This window comes from Sparus aurata, chromosome 15, assembly GCF_900880675.1.
Source record: "Sparus aurata chromosome 15, fSpaAur1.1, whole genome shotgun sequence".
In the NCBI taxonomy this organism is placed as follows: Eukaryota; Metazoa; Chordata; class Actinopteri; order Spariformes; family Sparidae; genus Sparus; species Sparus aurata.
This window is the reverse complement of record NC_044201.1, coordinates 31,450,093-31,474,386: the sequence shown is the minus strand read 5'-3', so window position 1 is coordinate 31,474,386 and position 24,294 is coordinate 31,450,093. Positions and strand designations below refer to the sequence as shown.

Sequence of the window (24,294 nt, the reverse complement as noted above, 5' to 3'; positions counted from 1 at the left end):
CTCATTGATCCGGTGGCTTAGTTTCTTTTTGGAAACTAGACTCAATCAGTCAATCTTTATTTAAATGTATGATATTTAAATATTATATATATATGTATATTTAAATATAATATATAAATATTTAAATAAATAGTTGTAGGGTTAGTGTAGAGTTTTTCTTTGTTCCATCTTTTGAAATTAATTCATTTTATGATTTAATATTCCAAGTATTCTTTAAATATCATGTTTTTGATTACCACTAATCCTTTTTTTCAATTTTTCCTTTCATACTTTATTCACAAAAATTGTTTTTATATTACTACATCAAATTTACACACATGGGTCAAAAATGACCCATTCATCTAAGTGTGATGTATTATTAAAAGACTTAATACTATAATAATAATAATAATAATTTGTTTCAAGTAATTACTTTATCAGTGAGTGGGGCCAAACACTTATTTACTTACTTACTGTACATAATATTTGCAACATTGTCATTTAGTAACACATACACACACTGTCAGGTTTTGGGGGCGGTGAAGTGGGTGGACCCAAATGCAGAGACTATAGGCCGAGACAGTTCAAACAAAGCATCTGTTATATAAACAAACAAAAAAAGAGTACGGGGGGGGGGGGGGGGAGTGAGGAGAACACAGATTGGTGGGTAGGACACTAGGAGGCAGGGATCAACAAACGATACAACAAGACACAGGTGTGGCACAAAAGGACAGGTGTGAGCAACACAAAGACAGGAAGTAAACATGAAACAGAACACAAGAGAACAACTACTACAAAATAAAACAAGAACTAGATAACAACACCATGACACATACCTCTGATAACAGATAACACAGCTATTGAACTGAACTGTAAACTGGTGAAATGTGACCTAACAAAATAAAATACAACTTAACACATAACTAGAGCGAGAATTGCCACCTGGGCCTGGGCAGCTCCTCAGAATATTATGGCTTCTTGTTCTGCCATGAGTGGGGGCATTCTCATTCTAGTAAGACCCATTTTTACTACTGCTGGACTGACTCTACTGTTTCCTCCTCTGAGGACTCATCAGACGAGTCATCTTTATCATGCAGGAGAGCTGGATCCCCAGACACACCCACAACTCCAGCGTGACCCTGTGGCAAATATTCTGGGTCATCATCATCAGAATTGGTTGTTCTGTCATTAGTTTCAGTCAGGAGCCTTTTCTTGCAATTTTTAGCTTTTCAGAGCGAAAGACGCATGTTTTTGCCCTTTGTGACAGATTAAGTAATATTTCACTCCAAACTACTTTTTCAAGTTAGATTCCACTCTAAGTGTATGAACTTTATCTAATTGTAGCATAGCAAATATGATTTCAGTTGGTCTATCATTAGCTTCAGTCAGAAGTCTTTGCTTGTCAATTTGAGGTTTTCAGAGCGATTGGAGCCTGTTTCTGCCACTTACAGGGCAGTAAGCTGTATTTGAATGAGAACTGCTTTTTCAAGCGATTTCGACTCAAAGTGTCTGAAATTCATCTAGTTAGCTGGACTAACTACAATAGTACCTAACTATGGTAGAATTAGCTAACTAAAATAGAATATGTCAACAGCTCACTAACTAGCTCATAGTAATTACTTTTAACTTTCTGTCAAGTAATGTACTCAACTCTCAAGGTAAACATGTTACGTACAGTTATCAAAGTTGTCATCAAATATTTTCAAAGGTAATGTTAGAACAATTGAAAAATATTGACAATACTTACACAGGGAGCAAATGTCACAAGCACAGCTGACACCAAATGATATAGCAAATTTATGTGGGTCGTTTCTGACCCGTGTGTGTGAAGTTGATGTAGAAATACAAAAGCTGTGCTTGTTCATAAAGTAAGAAAGAAAAAAGATAAATTATGATTTGTGCGAAACAAAAACAAGATATTTACTGCATACTTGGAATAATAAATGATAAAAAAAAATGTTTTTCAAAGACATATCATAGAAACACTCAGCAATAGATGAAATAGCACAGAAAATGAATATGGGTCATTTTTTACCCATGTTGTGCATTAGAGGGGTATTGATACAAAAGGGGTTTTTATTCAAAAAGTAAGAAAGGAAAAAATAAAATAAAGATGTATGATGATCAAAAACAACCTTATTGAGGAATACCTTGAATACTGAATGATGAAAGTCATTCATTGCAAAGATATAGAAAATAAAAACTCAGCCGGGTCACTTTTGACCCATGTTGTGCATCAAAGGGTTAAACAGACAGGAGATAAAGTGTGTTTGAATTTAGAACAACAGAAACTCGTCAGATTCAAATCGACATTCAAGAAGAAACGAAGTGAAACTTTGAAACTTTCCTTGTATCTTTATATTTCTGTTATAAAATATGACGTCATTACTTTTGTCATATTGTTCTCTGGTGATCTGTTGATGATCACATCTCTTCTGTTCAAACAATACAAATATGATTCTGTGTATTATCTGAACGTTATCAATACTAAGAATGATATTTATATAAAACAGAGCGGCTCCTTTTCAGTGAACGACTATAAATGGATTTTATTGTTTAACTGAAGTTCACACAGTAACATGTTTCCTGATTCTCTCCTGAACTATGTGGAGATATTAAACAAACTGAAGTTAAATATTAATAAAGTCCTTCTTTAATTGAAAAAAGAAAGAAAAAGTTCCTGTTGTTTAAATTAAATGAGGGACTCTGTTGTTCTCTGTGTGTTCACATGATCATAGTGACATACTAGCATGCACCATGTTTATCATGTTTACCATGTTTACCATGTTCATCATGTTCACTCATAATCATTGTCATATTATTGTCAGTTTTTTGCTGCTATGTTTGGAAAGAAAAGAGTTGGTTGATGCAGCAAGAAGCAGACAGTTTAATGTGAATATCAAACAGGCCGACGCCCCCTGAACACCTCGTCTACAAACTGCAGACACAGTTTGTGGTGCGTTTTGTGTGTGAGGAGCTCAAACTGTCAGCAGCTCTGTGAGTCTAAAACAGAACACAGAACATTGACTGACTGACAGAAACCACGCGTGTCTTTATAAAGATGGTTGATGCTTCGGTCAGCACCGCTGTGGTTTCTTACCTTTTCTGAGCGTGAGAAAGTCAAACTGCTGCTGCAAGGCTGAACACAGAGCGCAGAGGCGGTTTTCACCAAAGTTACAATCTCATAACAGTAAAAACAGATGAAGATGAGATGTAATAAATCCTGGTGACCTGCCAGATTCAACAGGTCAGAAAAGATGCTGGGTCATTAAGCAAACGATCGTGATGTTGGATCGTAACAACCAACGAGCTTCCAGGATACTTCATGTTGATTATTTAGCAGTCAGTTTCTTTCACAGTGAGTTATTTGTGTGTAACTGAGAGTTTCCCACAGTGAAGCAGTCCCACCAGCAGCAGCAGCAGAGGCACCAGCAACACGGTGAACACCGTCCTGAGGAGGAGGAGGAGGTAGAAGGAGTGACTGGAGACGGGACACGTGTCTGAGTGAAGAGCTGCAAGACAACAGAACATGCTGTCACAGCACGGCAGCATCAGTCTGCAACAGAGGGACATCTGGAGATGTGCTGTTTAAAGATCCAATAGTTGATGTAACAATGAGAACAAATGAAAAATGAACAGATACACTGCAGGTAAACTGTGTGTACCTCTGACAGCCAGCCAGCTCTCTGCTGATTCTCCAGCTCCAGACATCCTGCACTTGTAGAGTCCTTCATCACACTTAGAGACGCTGTGGACGGTCATCTCTCCAGATCTGCTCCCTATGAGGAGGCCATCTTTATAGAAATCAGCTGTGAGGTTCAGGGAAGTCGTTCTCTTCTTCCTGCAGCTCAGAGTCACATTGCTGCCCTCCATCACAGGGAGGACCGGACTGTCCAGGATCACAGAATCAGCTGGAAACAAAAGTTTGTAGCATTTTCTGAAATTTGATTTAATACACTTGTTTAATCACTTAATGGAACTTAAACAAAAAGATGAACATCAGTTTCATCTCTTTCTTTATTTTCTATATCTTTATTATCGAAACACAATCTAATGGATTTGAGGGATGTAAATATGCTGATGACAGAGATGTTGTTTTACCTCTGACAGCCAACCAGCTCTCTGCTGATGCTCCAACACCAGCGATGCTGCACCTGTAGAGTCCTTCATCAGACCTCCGAACTCTGTTGATGGTCATCTCTCCTGCCGGACTGCTTTCCATGAGGACGTCATCTCTGTAGAAATCAGCTTTGAGGTTGGAGATTGGAGTCTTGCTTCTGCAGCCCAGAGTCACATTATCTCCCTCCATCACAGGAAGAACCGGACTCTCCAAGATCACAGAACCAGCTGGACCACATGTTGAAAGAGACACAACAGTAAAGGCTGCACTACAGCAAAAATCACTGTATCATCACTGTATCATCACTGTGTATCATCACTGTGTATCATCACTGTATCATCACTGTGTATCATCACTGTATCATCACTGTATCATCACTGTATCATCACTGTGTATCATCACTGTATCATCACTGTGTATCATCACTGTGTATCATCACTGTATCATCACTGTATCATCACTGTGTATCATCACTGTGTATCATCACTGTATCATCACTGTATCATCACTGTATCATCACTGTATCATCACTGTATCATCACTGTGTATCATCACTGTATTACATCACTGTATCATCACTGTATCATCACTGTATCATCACTGTGTATCATCACTGTATCATCACTGTATCATCACTGTATCATCACTGTGTATCATCACTGTATCATCACTGTGTAACATCACTGTATCATCACTGTATCATCACTGTGTATCATCACTGTGTATCATTGTATCATCACTGTGTATCGTCACTGTGTATCGTCACTGTATCATCACTGTATCATCACTGTATAACATCACTGTATCATCACTGTGTATCATCACTGTATCATCACTGTATCATCACTGTGTATCATCACTGTATCATCACTGTGTAACATCACTGTATCATCACTGTGTATCATCACTGTATCATCACTGTGTAACATCACTATATCATCACTGTATCATCACTGTGTATCATCACTGTATCATCACTGTGTATCATCACTGTATCATCACTGTGTATCATCACTGTATCATCACTGTGTAACATCACTATATCATCACTGTATCATCACTGTGTATCATCACTGTATCGTCACTGTATCATCACTGTGTATCGTCACTGTGTATCATCACTGTGTATCGTCACTGTATCATCACTGTATCATCACTGTGTATCATCACTGTGTATCATTGTATCATCACTGTGTATCGTCACTGTATCATCACTGTATCATCACTGTGTATCATCACTGTATCATCACTGTGTATCATCACTGTGTATCGTCACTGTATCATCACTGTATCATCACTGTATAACATCACTGTATCATCACTGTGTATCGTCACTGTGTATTGTCACTGTGTATCATCACTGTATCATCACTGTGTATCATCACTGTATCATCACTGTGTATCATCACTGTATCATCACTGTATAACATCACTGTATCATCACTGTGTATCGTCACTGTGTATCGTCACTGTGTATCGTCACTGTATCATCACTGTATCATCACTGTGTATCATCACTGTGTATCGTCACTGTATCATCACTGTATCATCACTGTGTATCATCACTGTGTATCATCACTGTATCATCACTGTGTATCATCACTGTGTATCATCACTGTATCATCACTGTATCGTCACTGTATCATCACTGTATCATCACTGTGTATCATCACTGTATCATCACTGTATCATCACTGTATAACATCACTGTATCATCACTGTATCATCACTGTGTATCATCACTGTATCATCACTGTGTATCATCACTGTATAACATCACTGTATCATCACTGTATAACATCACTGTATCATCACTGTGTATCATCACTGTGTATCGTCACTGTGTATCGTCACTGTATCATCACTGTGTATCATCACTGTGTATCATCACTGTATCATCACTGTATAACATCACTGTATCATCACTGTGTATCATCACTGTATCATCACTGTATAACATCACTGTATCATCACTGTGTATCATCACTGTGTATCATCACTGTATCATCACTGTGTATCATCACTGTATCGTCACTGTATAACATCACTGTGTATCATCACTGGGTATCATCACTGTGTATCATCACTATATCATCACTGTATAACATCACTGTGTATCATCACTGGGTATCATCACTGTGTATCATCACTGTATCATCACTGTGTATCATCACTGGGTATCATCACTGTGTATCATCACTGTATAACATCACTGTATCATCACTGTGTATCATCACTGTGTATTGTCACTGTATCATCACTGTATCATCACTGTGTATCATCACTGTATCATCACTGTGTATCGTCACTGTATCATCACTGTATAACATCACTGTATAACATCACTGTATCATCACTGTGTATCGTCACTGTGTATCGTCACTGTATCATCACTGTATCATCACTGTATCATCACTGTGTATCATCACTGTGTATCGTCACTGTATCGTCACTGTATAACATCACTGTATAACATCACTGTATCATCACTGTGTATCGTCACTTTATCATCACTGTATCATCACTGTATCATCACTGTGTATCGTCACTGTATCGTCACTGTATCGTCACTGTATAACATCACTGTATCATCACTGTGTATCATCACTGTATCATCACTGTATCATCACTGTATAACATCACTGTATCATCACTGTGTATCATCACTGTATCATCACTGTGTATCATCACTGTATCATCACTGTATCATCACTGTATAACATCACTGTATCATCACTGTGTATCATCTGTGTGTATCATCGTGTCATCTGCTTCCTGACTGATATTAACCACATGTTCCTCTGTGAATCCCCCAGCAGTACTGAAGGCTTTAAACAATGTCGGTACAGTTTCATGTAGAATTAACAGCAAGTCACCAGAACAATAGCATCATGTGTGCAAGAATCTGGGAGCAAAAGCCAAATTAAACAGTTGTATATATTCTGTGTATTCAGTGTTTACGTAAAAATAGAATATATTTATTCATAAAGCAGCTTCTCAAACACCGTTTCTTTACAGTACAAACATTTAATTATAGCAAATAACTCAGGACACATTTTCAAACCTCAGAAGCTGGTTGGTTCAGAAAACCCCAGCATCGTCTTCAATTTACAACTGCTCTGTTTGATTTTACAGAGAGAGAGACGATGATTCACACACATCTGTACAATCATGTTTGAGTTTAAACACCATAAAATCACATTTAAACAATTTAGGAGAGTTTTTTTAGACCAGAGAAATTTTACACGTTCCAAAAGAGAAAACAAAGTTAGACCAACAAAACCTTTAAACGTCATATTTGTGAGACGATTGATTTTTGAATCTAATTCCCGTCAAACACTAACCAGACCTACAGAACCAAAGTAAGTGACAAGCTGGGAATGTGAATCAAAATCAATATCTTACAAATATGACCTTTAACATTTAACATTCCCCTACAAACTGTATATTTTTGTGTAGTTCTATAAAAAGACACAGTAGAATGTCATTTACAGTCTGGTTGATGAATCGAAGTAGTGTGAAAAAATAAAATACAATAAACCTACATGTGTTATATATAAACACAATAAACCTACATGTGTTATATATAAACACAATAAACCTACATGTGTTATATATAAACACAATAAACCTACATGTGTTATATATAAACACAATAAACGTACATGTGTTATATATAAACACAATAAACCTACATGTGTTATATATAAACACAATAAACCTACATGTGTTATATATAAACACAATAAACATACATGTGTTATATATAAACACAATAAACATACATGTGTTATATATAAACACAATAAACCTACATGTGTTATATATAAACACAATAAACCTACATGTGTTATATATAAACACAATAAACCTACATGTGTTATATATAAACACAATAAACCTACATGTGTTATATATAAACACAATAAACCTACATGTGTTATATATAAACACAATAAACCTACATGTGTTATATATAAACACAATAAACCTACATGTGTTATATATAAACACAATAAACCTACATGTGTTATATATAAACACAATAAACGTACCAGTGATGTTGACGTTGACACTGTTGCTTCTCTGTCCTCCGTCAGTCTCACACCAGTATTCTCCACTGTCTGTTTGAAAGGCTCTGTCAAATGTGCAAGTTGACCCTGTAGACGTTTTCTTAACGGCATCACATTCTGGATCCATGTCTGTGTTTGTGATCCGCCTCAAGCGAAGCGAACCCACCGCACACTGAAGAGAGAGAGATTCTAACTGAAAGTGTTGAAGTCTGTTTGGACTGATGAGAATAAAATCTGCATCTGAAGCCAAGAAAGAGACGAAAGTGTTTCACAGAAACATTCAGAACAGGGAAATAAACTATTTGGTTGGTTGTATGCAGAAATAAAACTGTGAGGTATCGTGAGGATTTTCTGTTTCACTCACCAGTTTCCTGAGTGTCACTGAGCTGAACGTTTGTCACCAGCAGAACACATTCAAGCATCACTGGATCAGAACAGCAGCAGAGTTAAATATCAGACATCGATGGTTTGATCTGCAGGGTTTAAATGTAGAAATAAGAAGAAAAACCTGAGACTCACACAGTCTGTAGAGGAGCGCTGTGACCTCCATGTTGTCTCCCTGTTGACTGAGCATCAGACTGACTGTAGCTGAGAACTTCCTCTTCCTGTCTGACTGTTCACGCTCCTCCCGTCCGACTGTTCGCACTCCTCCCGTCCGACTGTTCACACTCCTCCCGTCCGACTGTTCTCGCTCCTCCCGTCCGACTGTTCGCGCTCTTCCCGTCCGACTGTTCTCGCTCCTCCCGTCCGACTGTTCGCGCTCCTCCCGTCCGACTGTTCGCGCTCCTCCCGTCCGACTGTTCGTCCTCCTCCCGTCCGACTGTTCGCGCTCTTCCCGTCCGACTGTTCGTCCTCCTCCCGTCCGACTGTTCGTCCTCCTCCCGTCCGACTGTTCGCGCTCTTCCCGTCCGACTGTTCGCGCTCCTCCCGTCCGACTGTTCGCGCTCCTCCTGTTCACGCTCCTCCCGTCCGACTGTTCGCGCTCCTCCCGTCCGACTGTTTGCGCTCCTCCCGTCCGACTGTTCGCGCACCTCCTGTTCACGCTACTCCCGTCCGACTGTTCGCGCTCCTCCTGTTCACGCTCTTCCCGTCCGACTGTTCACGCTCTTCCCGTCCGACTGTTCGCGCTCCTCCTGTTCACGCTCTTCCCGTCCGACTGTTCGCGCTCCTCCCGTCCGACTGTTTGCGCTCCTCCCGTCCGACTGTTCGCGCACCTCCTGTTCACGCTCCTCACGTCCGACTGTTCGCGCTCTTCCCGTCCGACTGTTCCCGCTCCTCCCGTCCGACTGTTCCCGCTCCTCCCGTCCGACTGTTCGCGCACCTCCTGTTCGCGCTCCTCCCGTCCGACTGTTCGCGCTCCTCCCGTCCGACTGTTCGTCCTCCTCCCGTCCGACTGTTCGCGCTCTTCCCGTCCGACTGTTCGTCCTCCTCCCGTCCGACTGTTCGCGCTCCTCCCGTCCGACTGTTCGCGCTCCTCCCGTCCGACTGTTCGCGCTCCTCCTGTTCACGCTCCTCCCGTCCGACTGTTCACGCTCCTCCCGTCCGACTGTTCGCGCTCCTCCCGTCCGACTGTTTCGGCTCTTCCCGTTCGACTGTTCACGCTTCTCCCGTCCGACTGTTCGCGCTCCTCCCGTCCGACTGTTCGCGCTCCTCCCGTCCGACTGTTCGCGCTCCTCCCGTCCGACTGTTCTCGCTCCTCCCGTCCGACTGTTCTCGCTCCTCCCGTCCGACTGTTCGCGCTCCTCCCGTCCGACTGTTTCGGCTCTTCCCGTTCGACTGTTCACGCTTCTCCCGTCCGACTGTTCGCGCTCCTCCCGTCCGACTGTTCGCGCTCTTCCCGTCCGACTGTTCGCGCTCCTCCCGTCCGACTGTTCGCGCTCCTCCTGTTCACGCTCCTCCCGTCCGACTGTTCACGCTCCTCCCGTCCGACTGTTCGCGCTCCTCCCGTCCGACTGTTTCGGCTCTTCCCGTTCGACTGTTCACGCTTCTCCCGTCCGACTGTTCGCGCTCCTCCCGTCCGACTGTTCGCCCTCCTCCCGTCCGACTGTTCGCGCTCCTCCCGTCCGACTGTTCTCGCTCCTCCCGTCCGACTGTTCTCGCTCCTCCCGTCCGACTGTTCGTCCTCCTCCCGTCCGACTGTTCGCGCTCTTCCCGTCCGACTGTTCGCGCTCCTCCCGTCCGACTGTTCGTCCTCCTCCCGTCCGACTGTTCGCGCTCTTCCCGTCCGACTGTTCGCGCTCCTCCTGTCCGACTGTTTCGGCTCTTCCCGTTCGACTGTTCACGCTTCTCCTGTCCGACTGTTTGCGCTCCTCCCGTCCGACTGTTCGCGCTCTTCCTGTTCACGCTCCTCCCGTCCGACTGTTCACGCTCCTCCCGTCCGACTGTTCGTGACACAAGTGTTGCACCTGAAGCATCCTGCAGGCAGAATGTGTGAATGAAAACATACGTCTCAGTGAGGAGGAGGTGACATCACAACACAATAAAACATGTTTGTATGAATACTGAATGACATATTTTTGTGGTATTTTAATCAGTTAAAAACATGATTTGTTTGAAATTTGGTGAGAAATCTACATTTGTTTCTGCACATTGTGTCAATTAAGATTATCGTTAAGGTGAAATTTAATTGTGAAATGTTATAAAGAGTAAATTAATCTCAGTATGTGAGGTTTGATAACTCTTCTTCAGGATCTTCTTGACAATCAATTTTTGTTTTGTTGTTATTCTGTTTTTTAATAATTGTAAGTCAGTGTAAACCATTCTATATTATAAATATTTCAAATCTAATGTGTCTGTAAAATGTTCAACACAGCTGAAGAGGATATTAAACCTCTTAACACAAACACACTCAGTGATTAAAAAATGATTAAAGAAATGTGATTAACAGTCAACATCTTCTTCATCACATAGGAACCAGGTTCTGGAGCGTTGGGGGTCTCACATGGTTACAGCAGGTGAGTGGGTTGGTGTGAGGACTCACCTGAAGCAGAGACACCATTCTTCATCTGGGCCGAACAGTTACAGCAGGCCCAAAGAACTTCTCCTCACCGCAGCGACACCAGGTCCTGCCGGGACTCCGGATCAGTCGGCACCAGCAGCTGAGACACAAAGTTTACCAGCTAACTTCACAATCTGAGGAACACAGCAGGTTAGCACCGAGCTGCTATCAATGTAAAGGAGAGGAGCGAATGTTTCCTCCTCTGATGACTTTCATCAGAACTTCTCCTGCAACCACCAGAACCTCCTCTCCAAAGACTGGTACCGCTGAAATGGGCTTATAGCAGAGCATGTCTAAGAACTGGACTTTAAACTTGTTCACTGTGAGTGTTACTGTGATCTCAGGTCAGTTACTGGTTACACACACACACACACACACACACACACACACACACACACACACACACTAAAGGGAGTGTTAGGTTCAATGTAGAAATCAATAATAATGAATGATATTCAGGGATAATCATTCATTATTATTGATATCCACATTGAACCTAACACTCCCTTTAATGCTCCATGAGTGCTGCAGGCTGGAGCCTCGTGTGACGTCATTACTTTATGAGTCTCATTTTCACTTCTGACAGGAGAAGTCACGTGACTCACGCACCTGAGTACACCTGAGAGAGAGAGAGAGGGAGGGAGGGAGAGAGGTGAGTGTGTGTGTGTATGTGTGTGTGTGTGTGTGTCTCACACTTCTGGCTGACACACTCAACATGGCTGCAGCTCAGAGCCGCAGGGGGACCAGACTCTTCTGGACCCGGCTGAGTCGCTGCAGGACCCCGGGACCGGCTCCGACCAGGACCGGAGCGGGTCCACACAGGTGTCTGTCCTCCGTGTCTGCTCCACCTCCACCGGGCACCTGGAGCTCCGAGCTGTCCCGGCTGTCCCACCGGGACCTGTACCGGCTCTCCGTCACGGATCCGGATCGGTTCTGGGGATCCGCCGCGGACAGACTCCGCTGGGTGGAACCGTTCAAACGGGTTCGGGACTGCGATCTGAGCAGCGGGAAGATCAGCTGGTTCCTGGGCGGGAAGCTGAACGTGTCCGGTGAGATGATGAGGTCACCCAGATGATCAATCAGCTTTCCATAATCAATAACCTGTTATCAATCGACTGCTCTGTGATCGATGCATCCACCTGCTCCACAGAGTCGTCTGTGTGGATAAAGTTACTCAGTTACTTTAATCAGTAACGTTCACAAGTATTGATTATTGAATAATATTTAGTTTCAGTAATCTAAATCTGTAAAGTAACTAAAGCTGTCAGAGAAATGTAGTGGAGTAAAAAGTACATCTTATTAGTGTACTTAACTCTGCGTAAGTAGATTACACTTGTACTTAGTTACATTCAGAGGCGTTACTCGAGGAAGAGGAGTACTTTAAAATACTTAATACTTTAAAATACATTACAAGTCCTGCGTCAGAACATGTAGTTAGAGTACCTATAAAGTAAAAGACCTCTCATTTTTAAAATACTGAACATGTAATCAGTACTTTAACTACTTTAGATACTTCTGAGTAATCTGTAATCTGTGTCTTCTTTTATAAACTGACTACATGCTTTTATTTAGAATCTTCATCTGGAAAGTAAACATACATACATACATATATCTATATGTAGATATATATGTATATATGTAACAGTACTTGTTTACTGTTTATTCATGTTTATATTTTTAATGATTATCTTTAAAGTACAGTAAAGGAATATAAAGGACTGTTCTGCCTTATTTTGAAAGGTGACAGGAAATGCAGGGACAGCAGAGAATCAAACCTGCGTGTTGTTGTCATGACGCCGACCTGAGACCAGACCTGTAAACATGCGCTCTTCTTCTGTCCCTGTAACTCTGCACACATATAGATACAGAACATCCAGATGTTGTAGCATCACAGGCCCACATGTTGAGAGGATGAATCGCGGTGCTGCAGCAGAGTCACAGTTTGTGTTTTTATCCTCGGTTGTTTTTCGCTCTGATAATAATCCAATAATGTTCCAATGAGGGCAGCTGGGTGATTTGTATTGTATCAGATCTGATACAGGAGGATTTCTTCGTGTTACATAAATTATATAGTAAATCTGCAGCATGAGACACAAACAGGATGTCAGGCTGAAATCATGTTGGGATTAACGTTCAATCCCAGAATAAATAAAGACGTTTCCATCTGACTGAGTGTCGACACGACATGTACTTTATTATTAGTTATAAGAATCAGAGGATCGTTCTGCAGAGCAACATGCGATTCACTGATGTTTGTACATTCAGCACAGTTTCTTTGGTCCATTATTTCTTTATCACCAGACTCTATTAACAAATGTAGTGATTTAAAGAGTTGTTGAGTAAAAACAAACTTTCTAACGTAGTGAAACTGTGTGTGTGACAGATTGTAAGTCATTGTGTCCTTGTTGTAAATTCAGCATTAAATCTTTCAGCTGAAGTTGTTTGTCTCCTTGTAAAAAGTGTCAGTTTGTGGCAGCATGTCTGTACCAGCCTGTCTGCTTCTGTGTCTAAAGTGCTAAAGTCTTACCTGCCAACATTGATCAGCTGTTTAAACACACTGACTAGTAACTCTAGCTGGTACATAAAAATAGTGTAGAGGACAATATGAGGTCTGAGAGCTGTAACAGTCTAATGAATGTTATGAAGTAATTGTCTCATGATGAATTAGCTCGTTGTCTCAGGAAAACAACAGTTCTTGTCTCACTGACATAAACAAAGTTTGTTTTCTCACAATCTCCAGAAAACAGATAAAGTTTCACTGTTATCTCAGGAACACAGAGGATGTGTAACTTCATGTTGGACTCATCAGTCCTCCAGTGAACAATAATTATAATATTAGACATGAATATACAGTACAATATACAATATAAACATTTATGTTCAAGTGTCTATAAGTCGTTTATTGCAAGTTAATGTTGAAAAGTTGATCTAAAGGTGGAGAGACAGTTTACAGGTTGATGAATGTCAGAGATCTACAGATAAACTGATAACACTGTCTGTCTGTCTGTTTGTCAGTTAACTGTCTGGACGTCCATGTTGAGAAACATCCGGACCGAGTGGCTCTGATCTGGGAGCGAGACGAGCCTGGCACTGAGGTGAAGGTCACATACAGGTACGAACACACCTGCTCCTGATATCAGCCCCTACACAGACCACACTGATCTTTATCTTATCCATATGCCGTGTTGTCCTCAAGTTAACTGTCATCAGCTCCATAAATGTAAAGAGAGGTGTTGTAGTCAGAGGACATACTGAGCTGGTCTCTGATGTAAACATGGTCCACATTATGACCCGGGTTTCTCTACAGGTGAGATAAACAAGTCACCTGACCACTGTGTGGGAGTTTACAGTAAAAGATAGTTTTGAATGTGTGAGGAAATGTGCGTGATGTTGTGGTTTATAAATGAAGGAACTTAATGACAGAGAAACTTAAAGTGGAAGAACAAACTAAGGACGGGAAACAGATGTAATCTTCATCATCCCGTCCCACAGAGAGCTGCTGGAGACCACCTGCCGCCTGGCCAACACCCTGAAGAGCCACGGGATCCAGAAGGGGGACCGGGTGGCCGTCTACATGCCGGTGTCACCTCTGGCGGTAGCGTCCATGTTGGCGTGTGCTCGTATCGGGGCGGTGCACACCGTGGTGTTCGCCGGCTTCAGCTCGGAGGCTCTGGCAGGGAGGATCCAGGACGGTGAGCCTTCTGTCTGTTCACACCTGAATCATGATCACGTTTTCATTTATCATGTCTGGAATGTCTCAACAAAGGTTTGATAGATTAACATGACATCTTGAAATGTTACCAAATTGAACTGATCTAAACAAAGTCCGTACCTGTGGCCTGTGAGCGGACTGCAGCCTTCAGCAGCAGGCTGTGAATGACAGTAAAGTTTGTAGTTGTTGATTTAATAAAGAAAACATGATGGTGCTGGTCCAACACGTGCTAGTGTTGGTCTGGTCTCAGCATGACTCAGAGCTGCTGTGTGAACTTTGTGTTGAAAGTCAAACAGATATTCAGTCGTGCAGCTGCAGCAGCATGCAGGTCCAACCAGCAGGAAGCTGTTTACTGTATTCATATTTGATTTCAGCCATGTTGAAGACACTCAGGCTGTGTCCTCCTGTTGGACACTGAAGCTTTAGCTGCTGTAAGTCGAAGCAGATCTGTGGAGGTCAGACTCGAGCTCAAGGACTCAAGGTGTGTTTTGGAAACAGTCGCTGGCTTCAAACCCAAACATGCTGTTCATACAGCCGAGCAGCAGAGCATGATGGGAGCAGAGCCACTCTGTCTGTGACTTCAGGCTGGTTAGAGACGGACAAAGACGTTTAATCACCAAACTGTAGAGCTTTAGAGTCTGAACAGCCTGTTAAAGGGGCAGTACGCAAGAATTAAATTATTAAAACAAACAGGGGTCAGCATATCACCGGAGCACCAGCTGACTGCTGCTATCTGTAGATGCCGTTAGCTCTTTAGCTTGTTTAGCCGTGCATGTAGTGGTCCAGAGGTAGAGCGTGGTGGACCGGAGGAGTGTTGGTGTTCTGGACGTGACGGGACAGGGCCCGCTCTGTGTGTGTTGTGTCCACAGCTCAGTGTAAAGCCGTCCTCACCTGTAACGAAGCCGTCAGAGGCGGCCGGGTCGTCCCGCTCAAGTCCACCGTGGACGCAGCGGTGCGGAGCTGTCCCACCGTCCAACACGTGTTCGTCTCTCAGAGGACAGAAAACCCAACAGAGATGGGACCGCTGGACGTCCCCCTGGAGGAGGTGACACACCTGAGACACACACACACACCTGATCGATGGCTGATCCTGTCTTATTGATGGAGTTGATTGATCAGGTGTCAAATACACACTGCAGTCACCCTTTCTCTTTGTTAGATGTTACTACTCCTACAGTTACATACTGTGTATTTCAGGTGATGTCCTCCCAGTCTCCGGTCTGTCCCGCGGAGCCTCTGGACTCTGAGGATCTCCTGTTTCTTCTCTACACGTCGGGCAGTACAGGGAAACCTAAAGGTGTTGTCCACACGCAGGCTGGATACCTGCTGTACACCTCACTGACTCACCAGGTACACACAGGAAACACTCTGCTGAACTTTTATTTTGAAATCTGTGAGTTGGACTGGGACGGGGCTGAGCCTGGTTCACGCCTCACAGGGTTGTGATTCGGGTCGTGTGTTAATGAGGAAGTGAGGACAAAGGAGAGCAGTTACACAACAGGCCCGACAGAAAGGCTGTTTGTCCTCAGAGCAGGACGAGGAGAGGACGGGGAGAGGACGAGGAGAGGATGAGGCGAGGACGGGGACGCAGCCCTGAGGCTAAATCTGCCTCGAAGCTCTAAATTAGCTTTTTTGTGATTGACATGCAGAAACATCTGCTTTCTCTGCGTGTGTGCGTGTGTGTGTGTGCAGGGATTGACATGTTTATGATGATAATTGAGTAAAAACATAAACCATAATAACCCCCCCCACCTCCATCACTGCCAAATATTTATCAGTGCTAATTTCTAAAGCAGCTTAGCGTGGCGGCTTTAGCTCGCTGCTTGTTTGGATGAAACAACAGAACAAAAGCTGCTTTATCTGAAGAGACAAGGAGAGCAGGGGCCACGCCAGGGCGAGAGACACCAACAGACCCTGAAGAGAGAGAGAGAGAGAGAGAGAGAGAGAGAGAGAGAGACAGAGAGAGAGAGACAGAGAGAGAGACAGAGAGAGAGAGAGAGACAGAGAGAGAGAGAGACAGAGAGAGAGAGAGAGAGAGAGAGAGAGAGAGAGGGAGGCTGAGAGGTGCCGTTGCTAGGAGCCTCACACCAACACCTCAGCCATTTTGTTTATGACTCTGATTCCTTCAGCTGAGAACGTCCACTCAGAGGCATTCTGCACAATGGTCCTCCTATCTTCCTCCTGATGATATAAAGTCCTCCTCTCCTCCTCCTGATGATATAAAGTCCTCCTCTCCTCCTCCTGATGATATAAAGTCCTCCTCTCCTCCTCCTGATGATATAAAGTCCTCCTCTCCTCCTCCTGAGGATATAAAGTCCTCCTCTCCTCCTCCTGAGGATATAAAGTCCTCCTCTCCTCCTCCTGATGATATAAAGTCCTCCTCTCCTCCTCCTGATGATATAAAGTCCTCCTCTCCTCCTCCTGATGATATAAAGTCCTCCTCTCCTCCTCCTGATGATATAAAGTCCTCCTCTCCTCCTCCTGATGATATAAAGTCCTCCTCTCCTCCTCCTGAGGATATAAAGTCCTCCTCTCCTCCTCCTGAGGATATAAAGTCCTCCTCTCCTCCTCCTGATGATATAAAGTCCTCCTCTCCTCCTCCTGATGATATAAAGTCCTCCTCTCCTCCTCCTGATGATATAAAGTCCTCCTCTCCTCCTGAGGATATAAAGTCCTCCTCTCCTCCTGATGATATAAAGTCCTCCTCTCCTCCTGAGGATATAAGTCCTCCTCTCCTCCTCCTGATGATATAAAGTCCTCCTCTCCTCCTCCTGATGATATAAAGTCCTCCTCTCCTCCTCCTGATGATATAAAGTCCTCCTCTCCTCCTGAGGATATAAAGTCCTCCTCTCCTCCTGATGATATAAAGTCCTCCTCTCCTCCTGATGATATAAAGTCCTCCTCTCCTCCTGATGATATAAAGTCCTCCTCTCCTCCTGATGATATAAAGTCCTCCTCTCCTCCTGAGGATATAAAGTCCTCCTCTCCTCCTCCTGATGATATAAAGTCCTCCTCTCCTCCTCCTGATGATATAAAGTCCTCCTCTCCTCCTGATGATATAAGTCCTCCTCTCCTCCTCCTGATGATATAAAGTCCTCCTCCTCCTCCTCCTGATGATATAAAGTCCTCCTCTCCTCCTCCTGATGATATAAAGTCCTCCTCTCCTCCTGATGATATAAGTCCTCCTCTCCTCCTGATGATATAAAGTCCTCCTCTCCTCCTGAGGATATAAAGTCCTCCTCTCCTCCTCCTGATGATATAAAGTCCTCCTCTCCTCCTCCTGATGATATAAAGTCCTCCTCTCCTCCTCCTGATGATATAAAGTCCTCCTCTCCTCCTGAGGATATAAAGTCCTCCTCTCCTCCTGATGATATAAAGTCCTCCTCTCCTCCTGATGATATAAAGTCCTCCTCTCCTCCTGAGGATATAAAGTCCTCCTCTCCTCCTCCTGATGATATAAAGTCCTCCTCTCCTCCTCCTGATGATATAAAGTCCTCCTCTCCTCCTGATGATATAAAGTCCTCCTCCTCCTCCTGATGATATAAAGTCCTCCTCTCCTCCTGATGATATAAGTCCTCCTCTCCTCCTGATGATATAAAGTCCTCCTCTCCTCCTGATGATATAAAGTCCTCCTCTCCTCCTGATGATATAAAGTCCTCCTCTCCTCCTGATGATATAAAGTCCTCCTCTCCTCCTCTGATGATATAAAGTCCTCCTCCTCCTCCTGAGGATATAAAGTCCTCCTCTCCTCCTCCTGATGATATAAAGTCCTCCTCTCCTCCTCCTGATGATATAAGTCCTCCTCTCCTCCTCCTGATGATATAAAGTCCTCCTCTCCTCCTGATGATATAAAGTCCTCCTCTCCTCCTGATGATATAAAGTCCTCCTCTCCTCCTGATGATATAAAGTCCTCCTCTCCTCCTGATGATATAAAGTCCTCCTCTCCTCCTGATGATATAAAGTCCTCCTCTCCTCCTGATGATATAAAGTCCCTCCTCTCCTCCTGATGATATAAAGTCCTCCTATCCTCCTCCTCCTGATGATATAAAGTCCTCCTCTCCTCCTCCTGATGATATAAAGTCCTCCTCTCCTCCTCCTGATGATATAAAGTCCTCCTCTCCTCCTCCTGATGATATAAAGTCCTCCTCTCCTCCTCCTGATGATATAAAGATGTCTCCATCAGCTCTTCTGCTGTGATCACAGTCTGCAGGATAGAACACATCACTAACTGATCTCAGACCAGTTTAGCCCTCGCCTCGTTCACACGGGTTCAGACAGGGTGCATGCTAACGTGGTTAGCCAGTGATGGAATGTAACTACGTACATGTACTCAAGTGCTGTGCTTAAGTTCAATTTTGCTCCAATTACTCCACTGATGAGTAATCAGATTTATTTGCCTAAAAGTATTGAAATACTCTATTACATGTAAAAGTCCTGCTCGTTAGTGAGAATGGCCTCATCAGTAATAAGTAATAAATATGTCGAGGTCGTTTCATCTGCGTCATGTTTTTTTGATAATCTTAATTTATAAACTAGCTCAGTAAAGTATAACAAGTATAAAAGTATAAGATACTCTGAAATAGAAAGGTCAGATAAACTGTACTTGAATGAGTGTACTTAGTTACTTTAAGGTCCCATGTTGAGATGATTGACTGTGCGTCTCTTCTTCAGTATGTGTTCGACCATCGTGACGGCGACGTGTTCGGCTGCGTGGCCGATGTCGGCTGGATAACGGGCCACAGCTACGTGGTGTACGGCCCGCTGAGTAACGGAGCCACCACCGTCCTGTTTGAGAGCACACCTGTGTACCCAGACCCAGGTGAGATCCACGACCACGACACTGTGACCGTCAGACACCATGCACACAGACGGAAGAGAACAACTCAACACTCACAGACAAATGACACACACACTCGACCTCGTGTTCCTGCAATGTGGCTGCATTGTGGCTGCAGTGTGGCTGCATTGTGGCTGCAGTGTGGCTGCATTGTGGCTGCAGTGTGGCTGCAGTGTTCCTGCAGTGTGGCTGCATTGTGGCTGCAGTGTGGCTGCATTGTGGCTGCAATGTGGCTGCAGTGTGGCTGCAGTGTTCCTGCAGTGTGGCTGCATTGTGGCTGCAGTGTGGCTGCATTGTGGCTGCAGTGTTCCTGCAGTATGGCTGCAGTGTTCCTGCCATGTGGCTGCAGTGTGGCTGCAATGTGGCTGCAGTGTTCCTGCAATGTGGCTGCAGTGTGGCTGCAATGTTCCTGCAGTGTGGCTGCAATGTGGCTGCAATGTGGCTGCAGTGTGGCTGCAATGTGGCTGCAGTGTTCCTGCAGTGTGGCTGCAATGTGGCTGCAGTGTTCCTGCAGTGTGGCTGCAGTGTTCCTGCAATGTGGCTGCAGTGTGGCTGCAATGTTCCTGCAGTGTGGCTGCAATGTGGCTGCAGTGTGGCTGCAATGTGGCTGCAGTGTTCCTGCAGTGTGGCTGCAATGTGGCTGCAGTGTTCCTGCAGTGTTCCTGCAGTGTGGCTGCAGTGTGGCTGCAGTGTTCCTGCAGTGTGGCTGCAGTGTTCCTGCAGTGTGGCTGCAATGTGGCTGCGGTGTGGCTGCAATGTGGCTGCAGTGTGGCTGCAGTGTTCCTGCAGTGTGGCTGCAATGTGGCTGCAGTGTGGCTGCAATGTGGCTGCAGTGTGGCTGCAGTGTTCCTGCAGTGTTCCTGCAGTGTGGCTGCAATGTGGCTGCAGTGTGGCTGCAATGTGGCTGCAGTGTTCCTGCAGTGTGGCTGCAGTGTTCCTGCAATGTGGCTGCGGTGTGGCTGCAATGTGGCTGCAGTGTTCCTGCAGTGTGGCTGCAATGTGGCTGCAGTGTGGCTGCAGTGTTCCTGCAATGTGGCTGCAGTGTTCCTGCAATGTGGCTGCAGTGTTCCTGCAGTGTGGCTGCAATGTGGCTGCAGTGTTCCTGCAATGTGGCTGCAGTGTGGCTGCAGTGTTCCTGCAGTGTGGCTGCAGTGTTCCTGCAGTGTGGCTGCAATGTGGCTGCAATGTTCCTGCAGTGTGGCTGCAATGTTCCTGCAGTGTGGCTGCAATGTGGCTGCAGTGTGGCTGCAATGTGGCTGCAGTGTTCCTGCAGTGTGGCTGCAGTGTTCCTGCAATGTGGCTGCGGTGTGGCTGCAGTGTGGCTGCAGTGTTCCTGCAATGTGGCTGCAGTGTGGCTGCAATGTGGCTGCAATGTGGCTGCAGTGTGGCTGCAGTGTGGCTGCAATGTGGCTGCAGTGTTCCTGCAATGTAGCTGCAGTGTGGCTGCAGTGTTCCTGCAATGTGGCTGCAGTGTGGCTGCAATGTGGCTGCAGTGTTCCTGCAATGTAGCTGCAGTGTGGCTGCAGTGTTCCTGCAATGTGGCTGCAGTGTGGCTGCAGTGTTCCTGCAGTGTGGCTGCAATGTGGCTGCAGTGTGGCTGCAGTGTTCCTGCAATGTGGCTGCAGTGTGGCTGCAATGTGGCTGCAATGTGGCTGCAGTGTTCCTGCAGTGTGGCTGCAGTGTGGCTGCAGTGTTCCTGCAGTGTGGCTGCAATGTGGCTGCAATGTGGCTGCAGTGTTCCTGCAGTGTGGCTGCAGTGTGGCTGCAGTGTGGCTGCAATGTGGCTGCAGTGTTCCTGCAGTGTGGCTGCAGTGTGGTTGCAATGTGGCTGCAGTGTTCCTGCAATTTGGCTGCAGTGTGGCTGCAGTGTGCCTGCAATGTGGCTGCAGTGTTCCTGCAATGTGGCTGCAGTGTTCCTGCAATGTGGCTGCAGTGTTCCTGCAGTGTGGCTGCAATGTGGCTGCAATGTGGCTGCAGTGTTCCTGCAGTGTGGCTGCAGTGTGGCTGCAGTGTGGCTGCAATGTGGCTGCAGTGTTCCTGCAGTGTGGCTGCAGTGTGGTTGCAATGTGGCTGCAGTGTTCCTGCAATTTGGCTGCAGTGTGGCTGCAGTGTGCCTGCAATGTGGCTGCAGTGTTCCTGCAATGTGGCTGCAGTGTTCCTGCAATGTGGCTGCAGTGTGGCTGCAGTGTTCCTGCAGTGTGGCTGCAATGTGGCTGCAATGTGGCTGCAGTGTTCCTGCAGTGTGGCTGCAGTGTGGCTGCAGTGTGGCTGCAATGTGGCTGCAGTGTTCCTGCAGTGTGGCTGCAGTGTTCCTGCAGTGTGGCTGCAATGTGGCTGCAATGTGGCTGCAGTGTTCCTGCAGTGTGGCTGCAGTGTGGCTGCAGTGTGGCTGCAATGTGGCTGCAGTGTTCCTGCAGTGTGGTTGCAATGTGGCTGCAGTGTTCCTGCAATTTGGCTGCAGTGTGGCTGCAGTGTGCCTGCAATGTGGCTGCAGTGTTCCTGCAATGTGGCTGCAGTGTTCCTGCAATGTGGCTGCAGTGTGGCTGCAATGTGGCTGCAATGTGGCTGCAGTGTTCCTGCAGTGTGGCTACAGTGTTCCTGCAATTTGGCTGCAGTGTGGCTGCAATGTGGCTGCAGTGTTCCTGCAATGTGGCTGCAATGTGGCTGCAGTGTTCCTGCAATGTGGCTGCAGTGTTCCTGCAATGTGGCTGCAGTGTGGCTTCATTGTCCCTGCAGGCTCTCAGCTCTGTTACTCATTAATCCTGTTGGTTTATTATCTGCAGTTAGAGCGCAGCACGTTTATCTCACCTGTTCACCTCTGACCTGAAAACAAGTCATCGCAAGGTCATGTGACCCCTCGTCTTTGTGGCGAACCCTGAGGGCTGAGGCTGAGGGCTGAGGCTGAGGGCTGAGGGCTGAGGCTGAGGGCTGAGGCTGAGGCTGAGGCTGAGGGCTGAGGCTGAGGGCTGAGGCTGAGGCTGAGCGTCAGGAGGACAGGTCAAACAGGTGCATATGTGTTTCATTTTGCCGCCTGTTGCTATAACTACCATTGATGATGTCAGAGACAGGAAGGAAGTCATACATAACGTGAAGAGACTTTGAAACTTTGAATGTTTGTGTCTGAGTCACATCAGATCGACTTCATCAGCGGTGATGGTGGTTTACCATTAAAACAGCAACTCCCATGATCCCACGCTGCTTTACGATGTCATCAAACTACCTCTTTGCCTCCTCTCCTCTCCTGTGTGTGTGTGTGTGTGTGTGTGTGTGTGCGCGTGTGTGCGTGTGCGTGTGTGTGTGTGTGTGTGTGGTCCTTCAGGCAGGTACTGGGAGACGGTGCAGCGTCTGAGGATCAGTCAGTTCTACGGCGCTCCGACGGCGCTGCGTCTGCTGCTGAAGTATGACGACAGCTGGGTGAAGAAGTTCGACCGCTCGTCTCTGCGGACGCTCGGCTCAGGTCACACGATCCGCTAACATGTTGTTCTGAACGTCCTGATGACATCGGGCCTCAGGTCCACTCTGCTCAGAGCAGATTTGAATTAACACACATCACACATTAGTCTGATGTCAGTATTCAGAGTATTGATCAGCACATGAGCAGATATTATCTGACTGTATTAAGATGCTCAGGTCTCACACAGCACAACCATAAAATACCACATTACAGGTAAAAGTGCCGCATTTAAAATTCTGTTTAGTATTATCAGCTCATAAAGTGTAAAGGTTCTAACTGCTGCGGCACCATCAGCACCGCGTGACTGGCGGAGCTGCTGCAGGTGGAGGCGGGGCCTCAGAGGGTCACCAGGTGAATCTGAGGGGTCGTCACAGGATTAATGAGCTCCTGATCCAAAACATCTGAGTTCAGTTTCATACATGTAAATAAAGCACACATGAAGATTTGAGGGGAAACTGAACAACGGTGTGTGTGTGTGTGTGTGTGTGTGTGTGTGTGTGTGTGTGTGTGTGTGTGCAGTGGGGGAGCCCATCAACCATGAGGCCTGGCACTGGTTCCACAGTGTGGTCGGAGAAGGACGGTGTCCTTTAGTGGACACCTGGTGGCAGACAGGTGAGACACACACACACACACACATACACACACACACACACACACATATACACACACACACACACACACACATATACACACACATATAGACACGCACACCCTCTGTCTGATGGGGCGACTGGTTTCAAACAGAAGTGTACAGAAGAATATGTAAGCATATGAGAAAATGCGCCTCCTCAGCTGGTTTCCTAGCTCAGTGAGCAGTTCTGATGAGGTTCTGGTCTCAGTCTGTAGGTCAGGTCTCCTTCAGGGCGGGGCTCCCTCATGATCGGCGAGGTAGTCTGTCTTGCTTGACACAAGTTCTGATAAAACATCAGAGCTGAACATCCAGAATCCTCTCAGAACTCAGTCAGACCTGCTGTGCTGGCTGACCTCGGACGGGTTCTGTGTCCGGTTGTCATGCTGTCGTCATGTGATGTGTAATTGTACTCATAAACATCTCACAGGATATAAAACACCATCATCAGCTTCAAGAGTCATTTCAGGGAGTTTTATGAGCCCGATCACGA

The 24,294-nt window shown here is 45.4% G+C and overlaps 3 protein-coding genes and 1 long non-coding RNA gene across 5 annotated transcripts; 1 reads left to right on the top strand and 3 right to left on the bottom strand.

Moving 5' to 3' along the window:
- Window positions 1-253: 253 nt before the first annotated feature.
- LOC115596655 (Fc receptor-like protein 5) lies at window positions 254-9,417 on the bottom strand. 2 transcript variants are annotated; one of them, XM_030441928.1, is made up of 6 exons: window positions 8,692-9,417; window positions 8,537-8,596; window positions 8,155-8,412; window positions 4,081-4,326; window positions 3,645-3,890; window positions 254-3,491 (listed from the first exon to the last, which is right to left on the bottom strand). In XM_030441928.1, the coding sequence occupies exons 1-6, from the start codon at window positions 8,744-8,746 to the stop codon at window positions 3,343-3,345; spliced, it is 1,014 nt and encodes a 337-aa protein (XP_030297788.1). In that variant the 5' UTR covers window positions 8,747-9,417; the 3' UTR covers window positions 254-3,342. The 2 variants fall into 2 exon arrangements, with proteins under 2 accessions (XP_030297788.1, XP_030297789.1); XM_030441929.1 differs by having other exon boundaries at window positions 8,155-8,344; window positions 8,692-8,743.
- Window positions 9,418-9,446: 29 nt separating this feature from the next.
- Window positions 9,447-11,924, bottom strand: LOC115596661 (rRNA adenine N-6-methyltransferase-like). The gene is made up of 3 exons (XM_030441937.1): window positions 11,864-11,924; window positions 11,153-11,270; window positions 9,447-10,587 (listed from the first exon to the last, which is right to left on the bottom strand). The coding sequence occupies exons 2-3, from the start codon at window positions 11,168-11,170 to the stop codon at window positions 10,060-10,062; spliced, it is 546 nt and encodes a 181-aa protein (XP_030297797.1). The 5' UTR covers window positions 11,171-11,270; window positions 11,864-11,924; the 3' UTR covers window positions 9,447-10,059.
- Window positions 11,764-24,031, top strand: LOC115596645 (acetyl-coenzyme A synthetase 2-like, mitochondrial). The gene is made up of 8 exons (XM_030441902.1): window positions 11,764-12,219; window positions 14,186-14,282; window positions 14,663-14,862; window positions 15,752-15,927; window positions 16,080-16,232; window positions 19,554-19,701; window positions 23,039-23,176; window positions 23,693-24,031. The coding sequence occupies exons 1-8, from the start codon at window positions 11,886-11,888 to the stop codon at window positions 23,872-23,874; spliced, it is 1,428 nt and encodes a 475-aa protein (XP_030297762.1). The 5' UTR covers window positions 11,764-11,885; the 3' UTR covers window positions 23,875-24,031.
- On the bottom strand, window positions 14,762-16,197 carry LOC115596669 (uncharacterized). Its single transcript, XR_003986937.1, has 3 exons — window positions 16,068-16,197; window positions 15,003-15,936; window positions 14,762-14,885 (listed from the first exon to the last, which is right to left on the bottom strand). It is a non-coding gene; the product is annotated as an uncharacterized LOC115596669 (long non-coding RNA).
- Window positions 24,032-24,294: the final 263 nt, after the last annotated feature.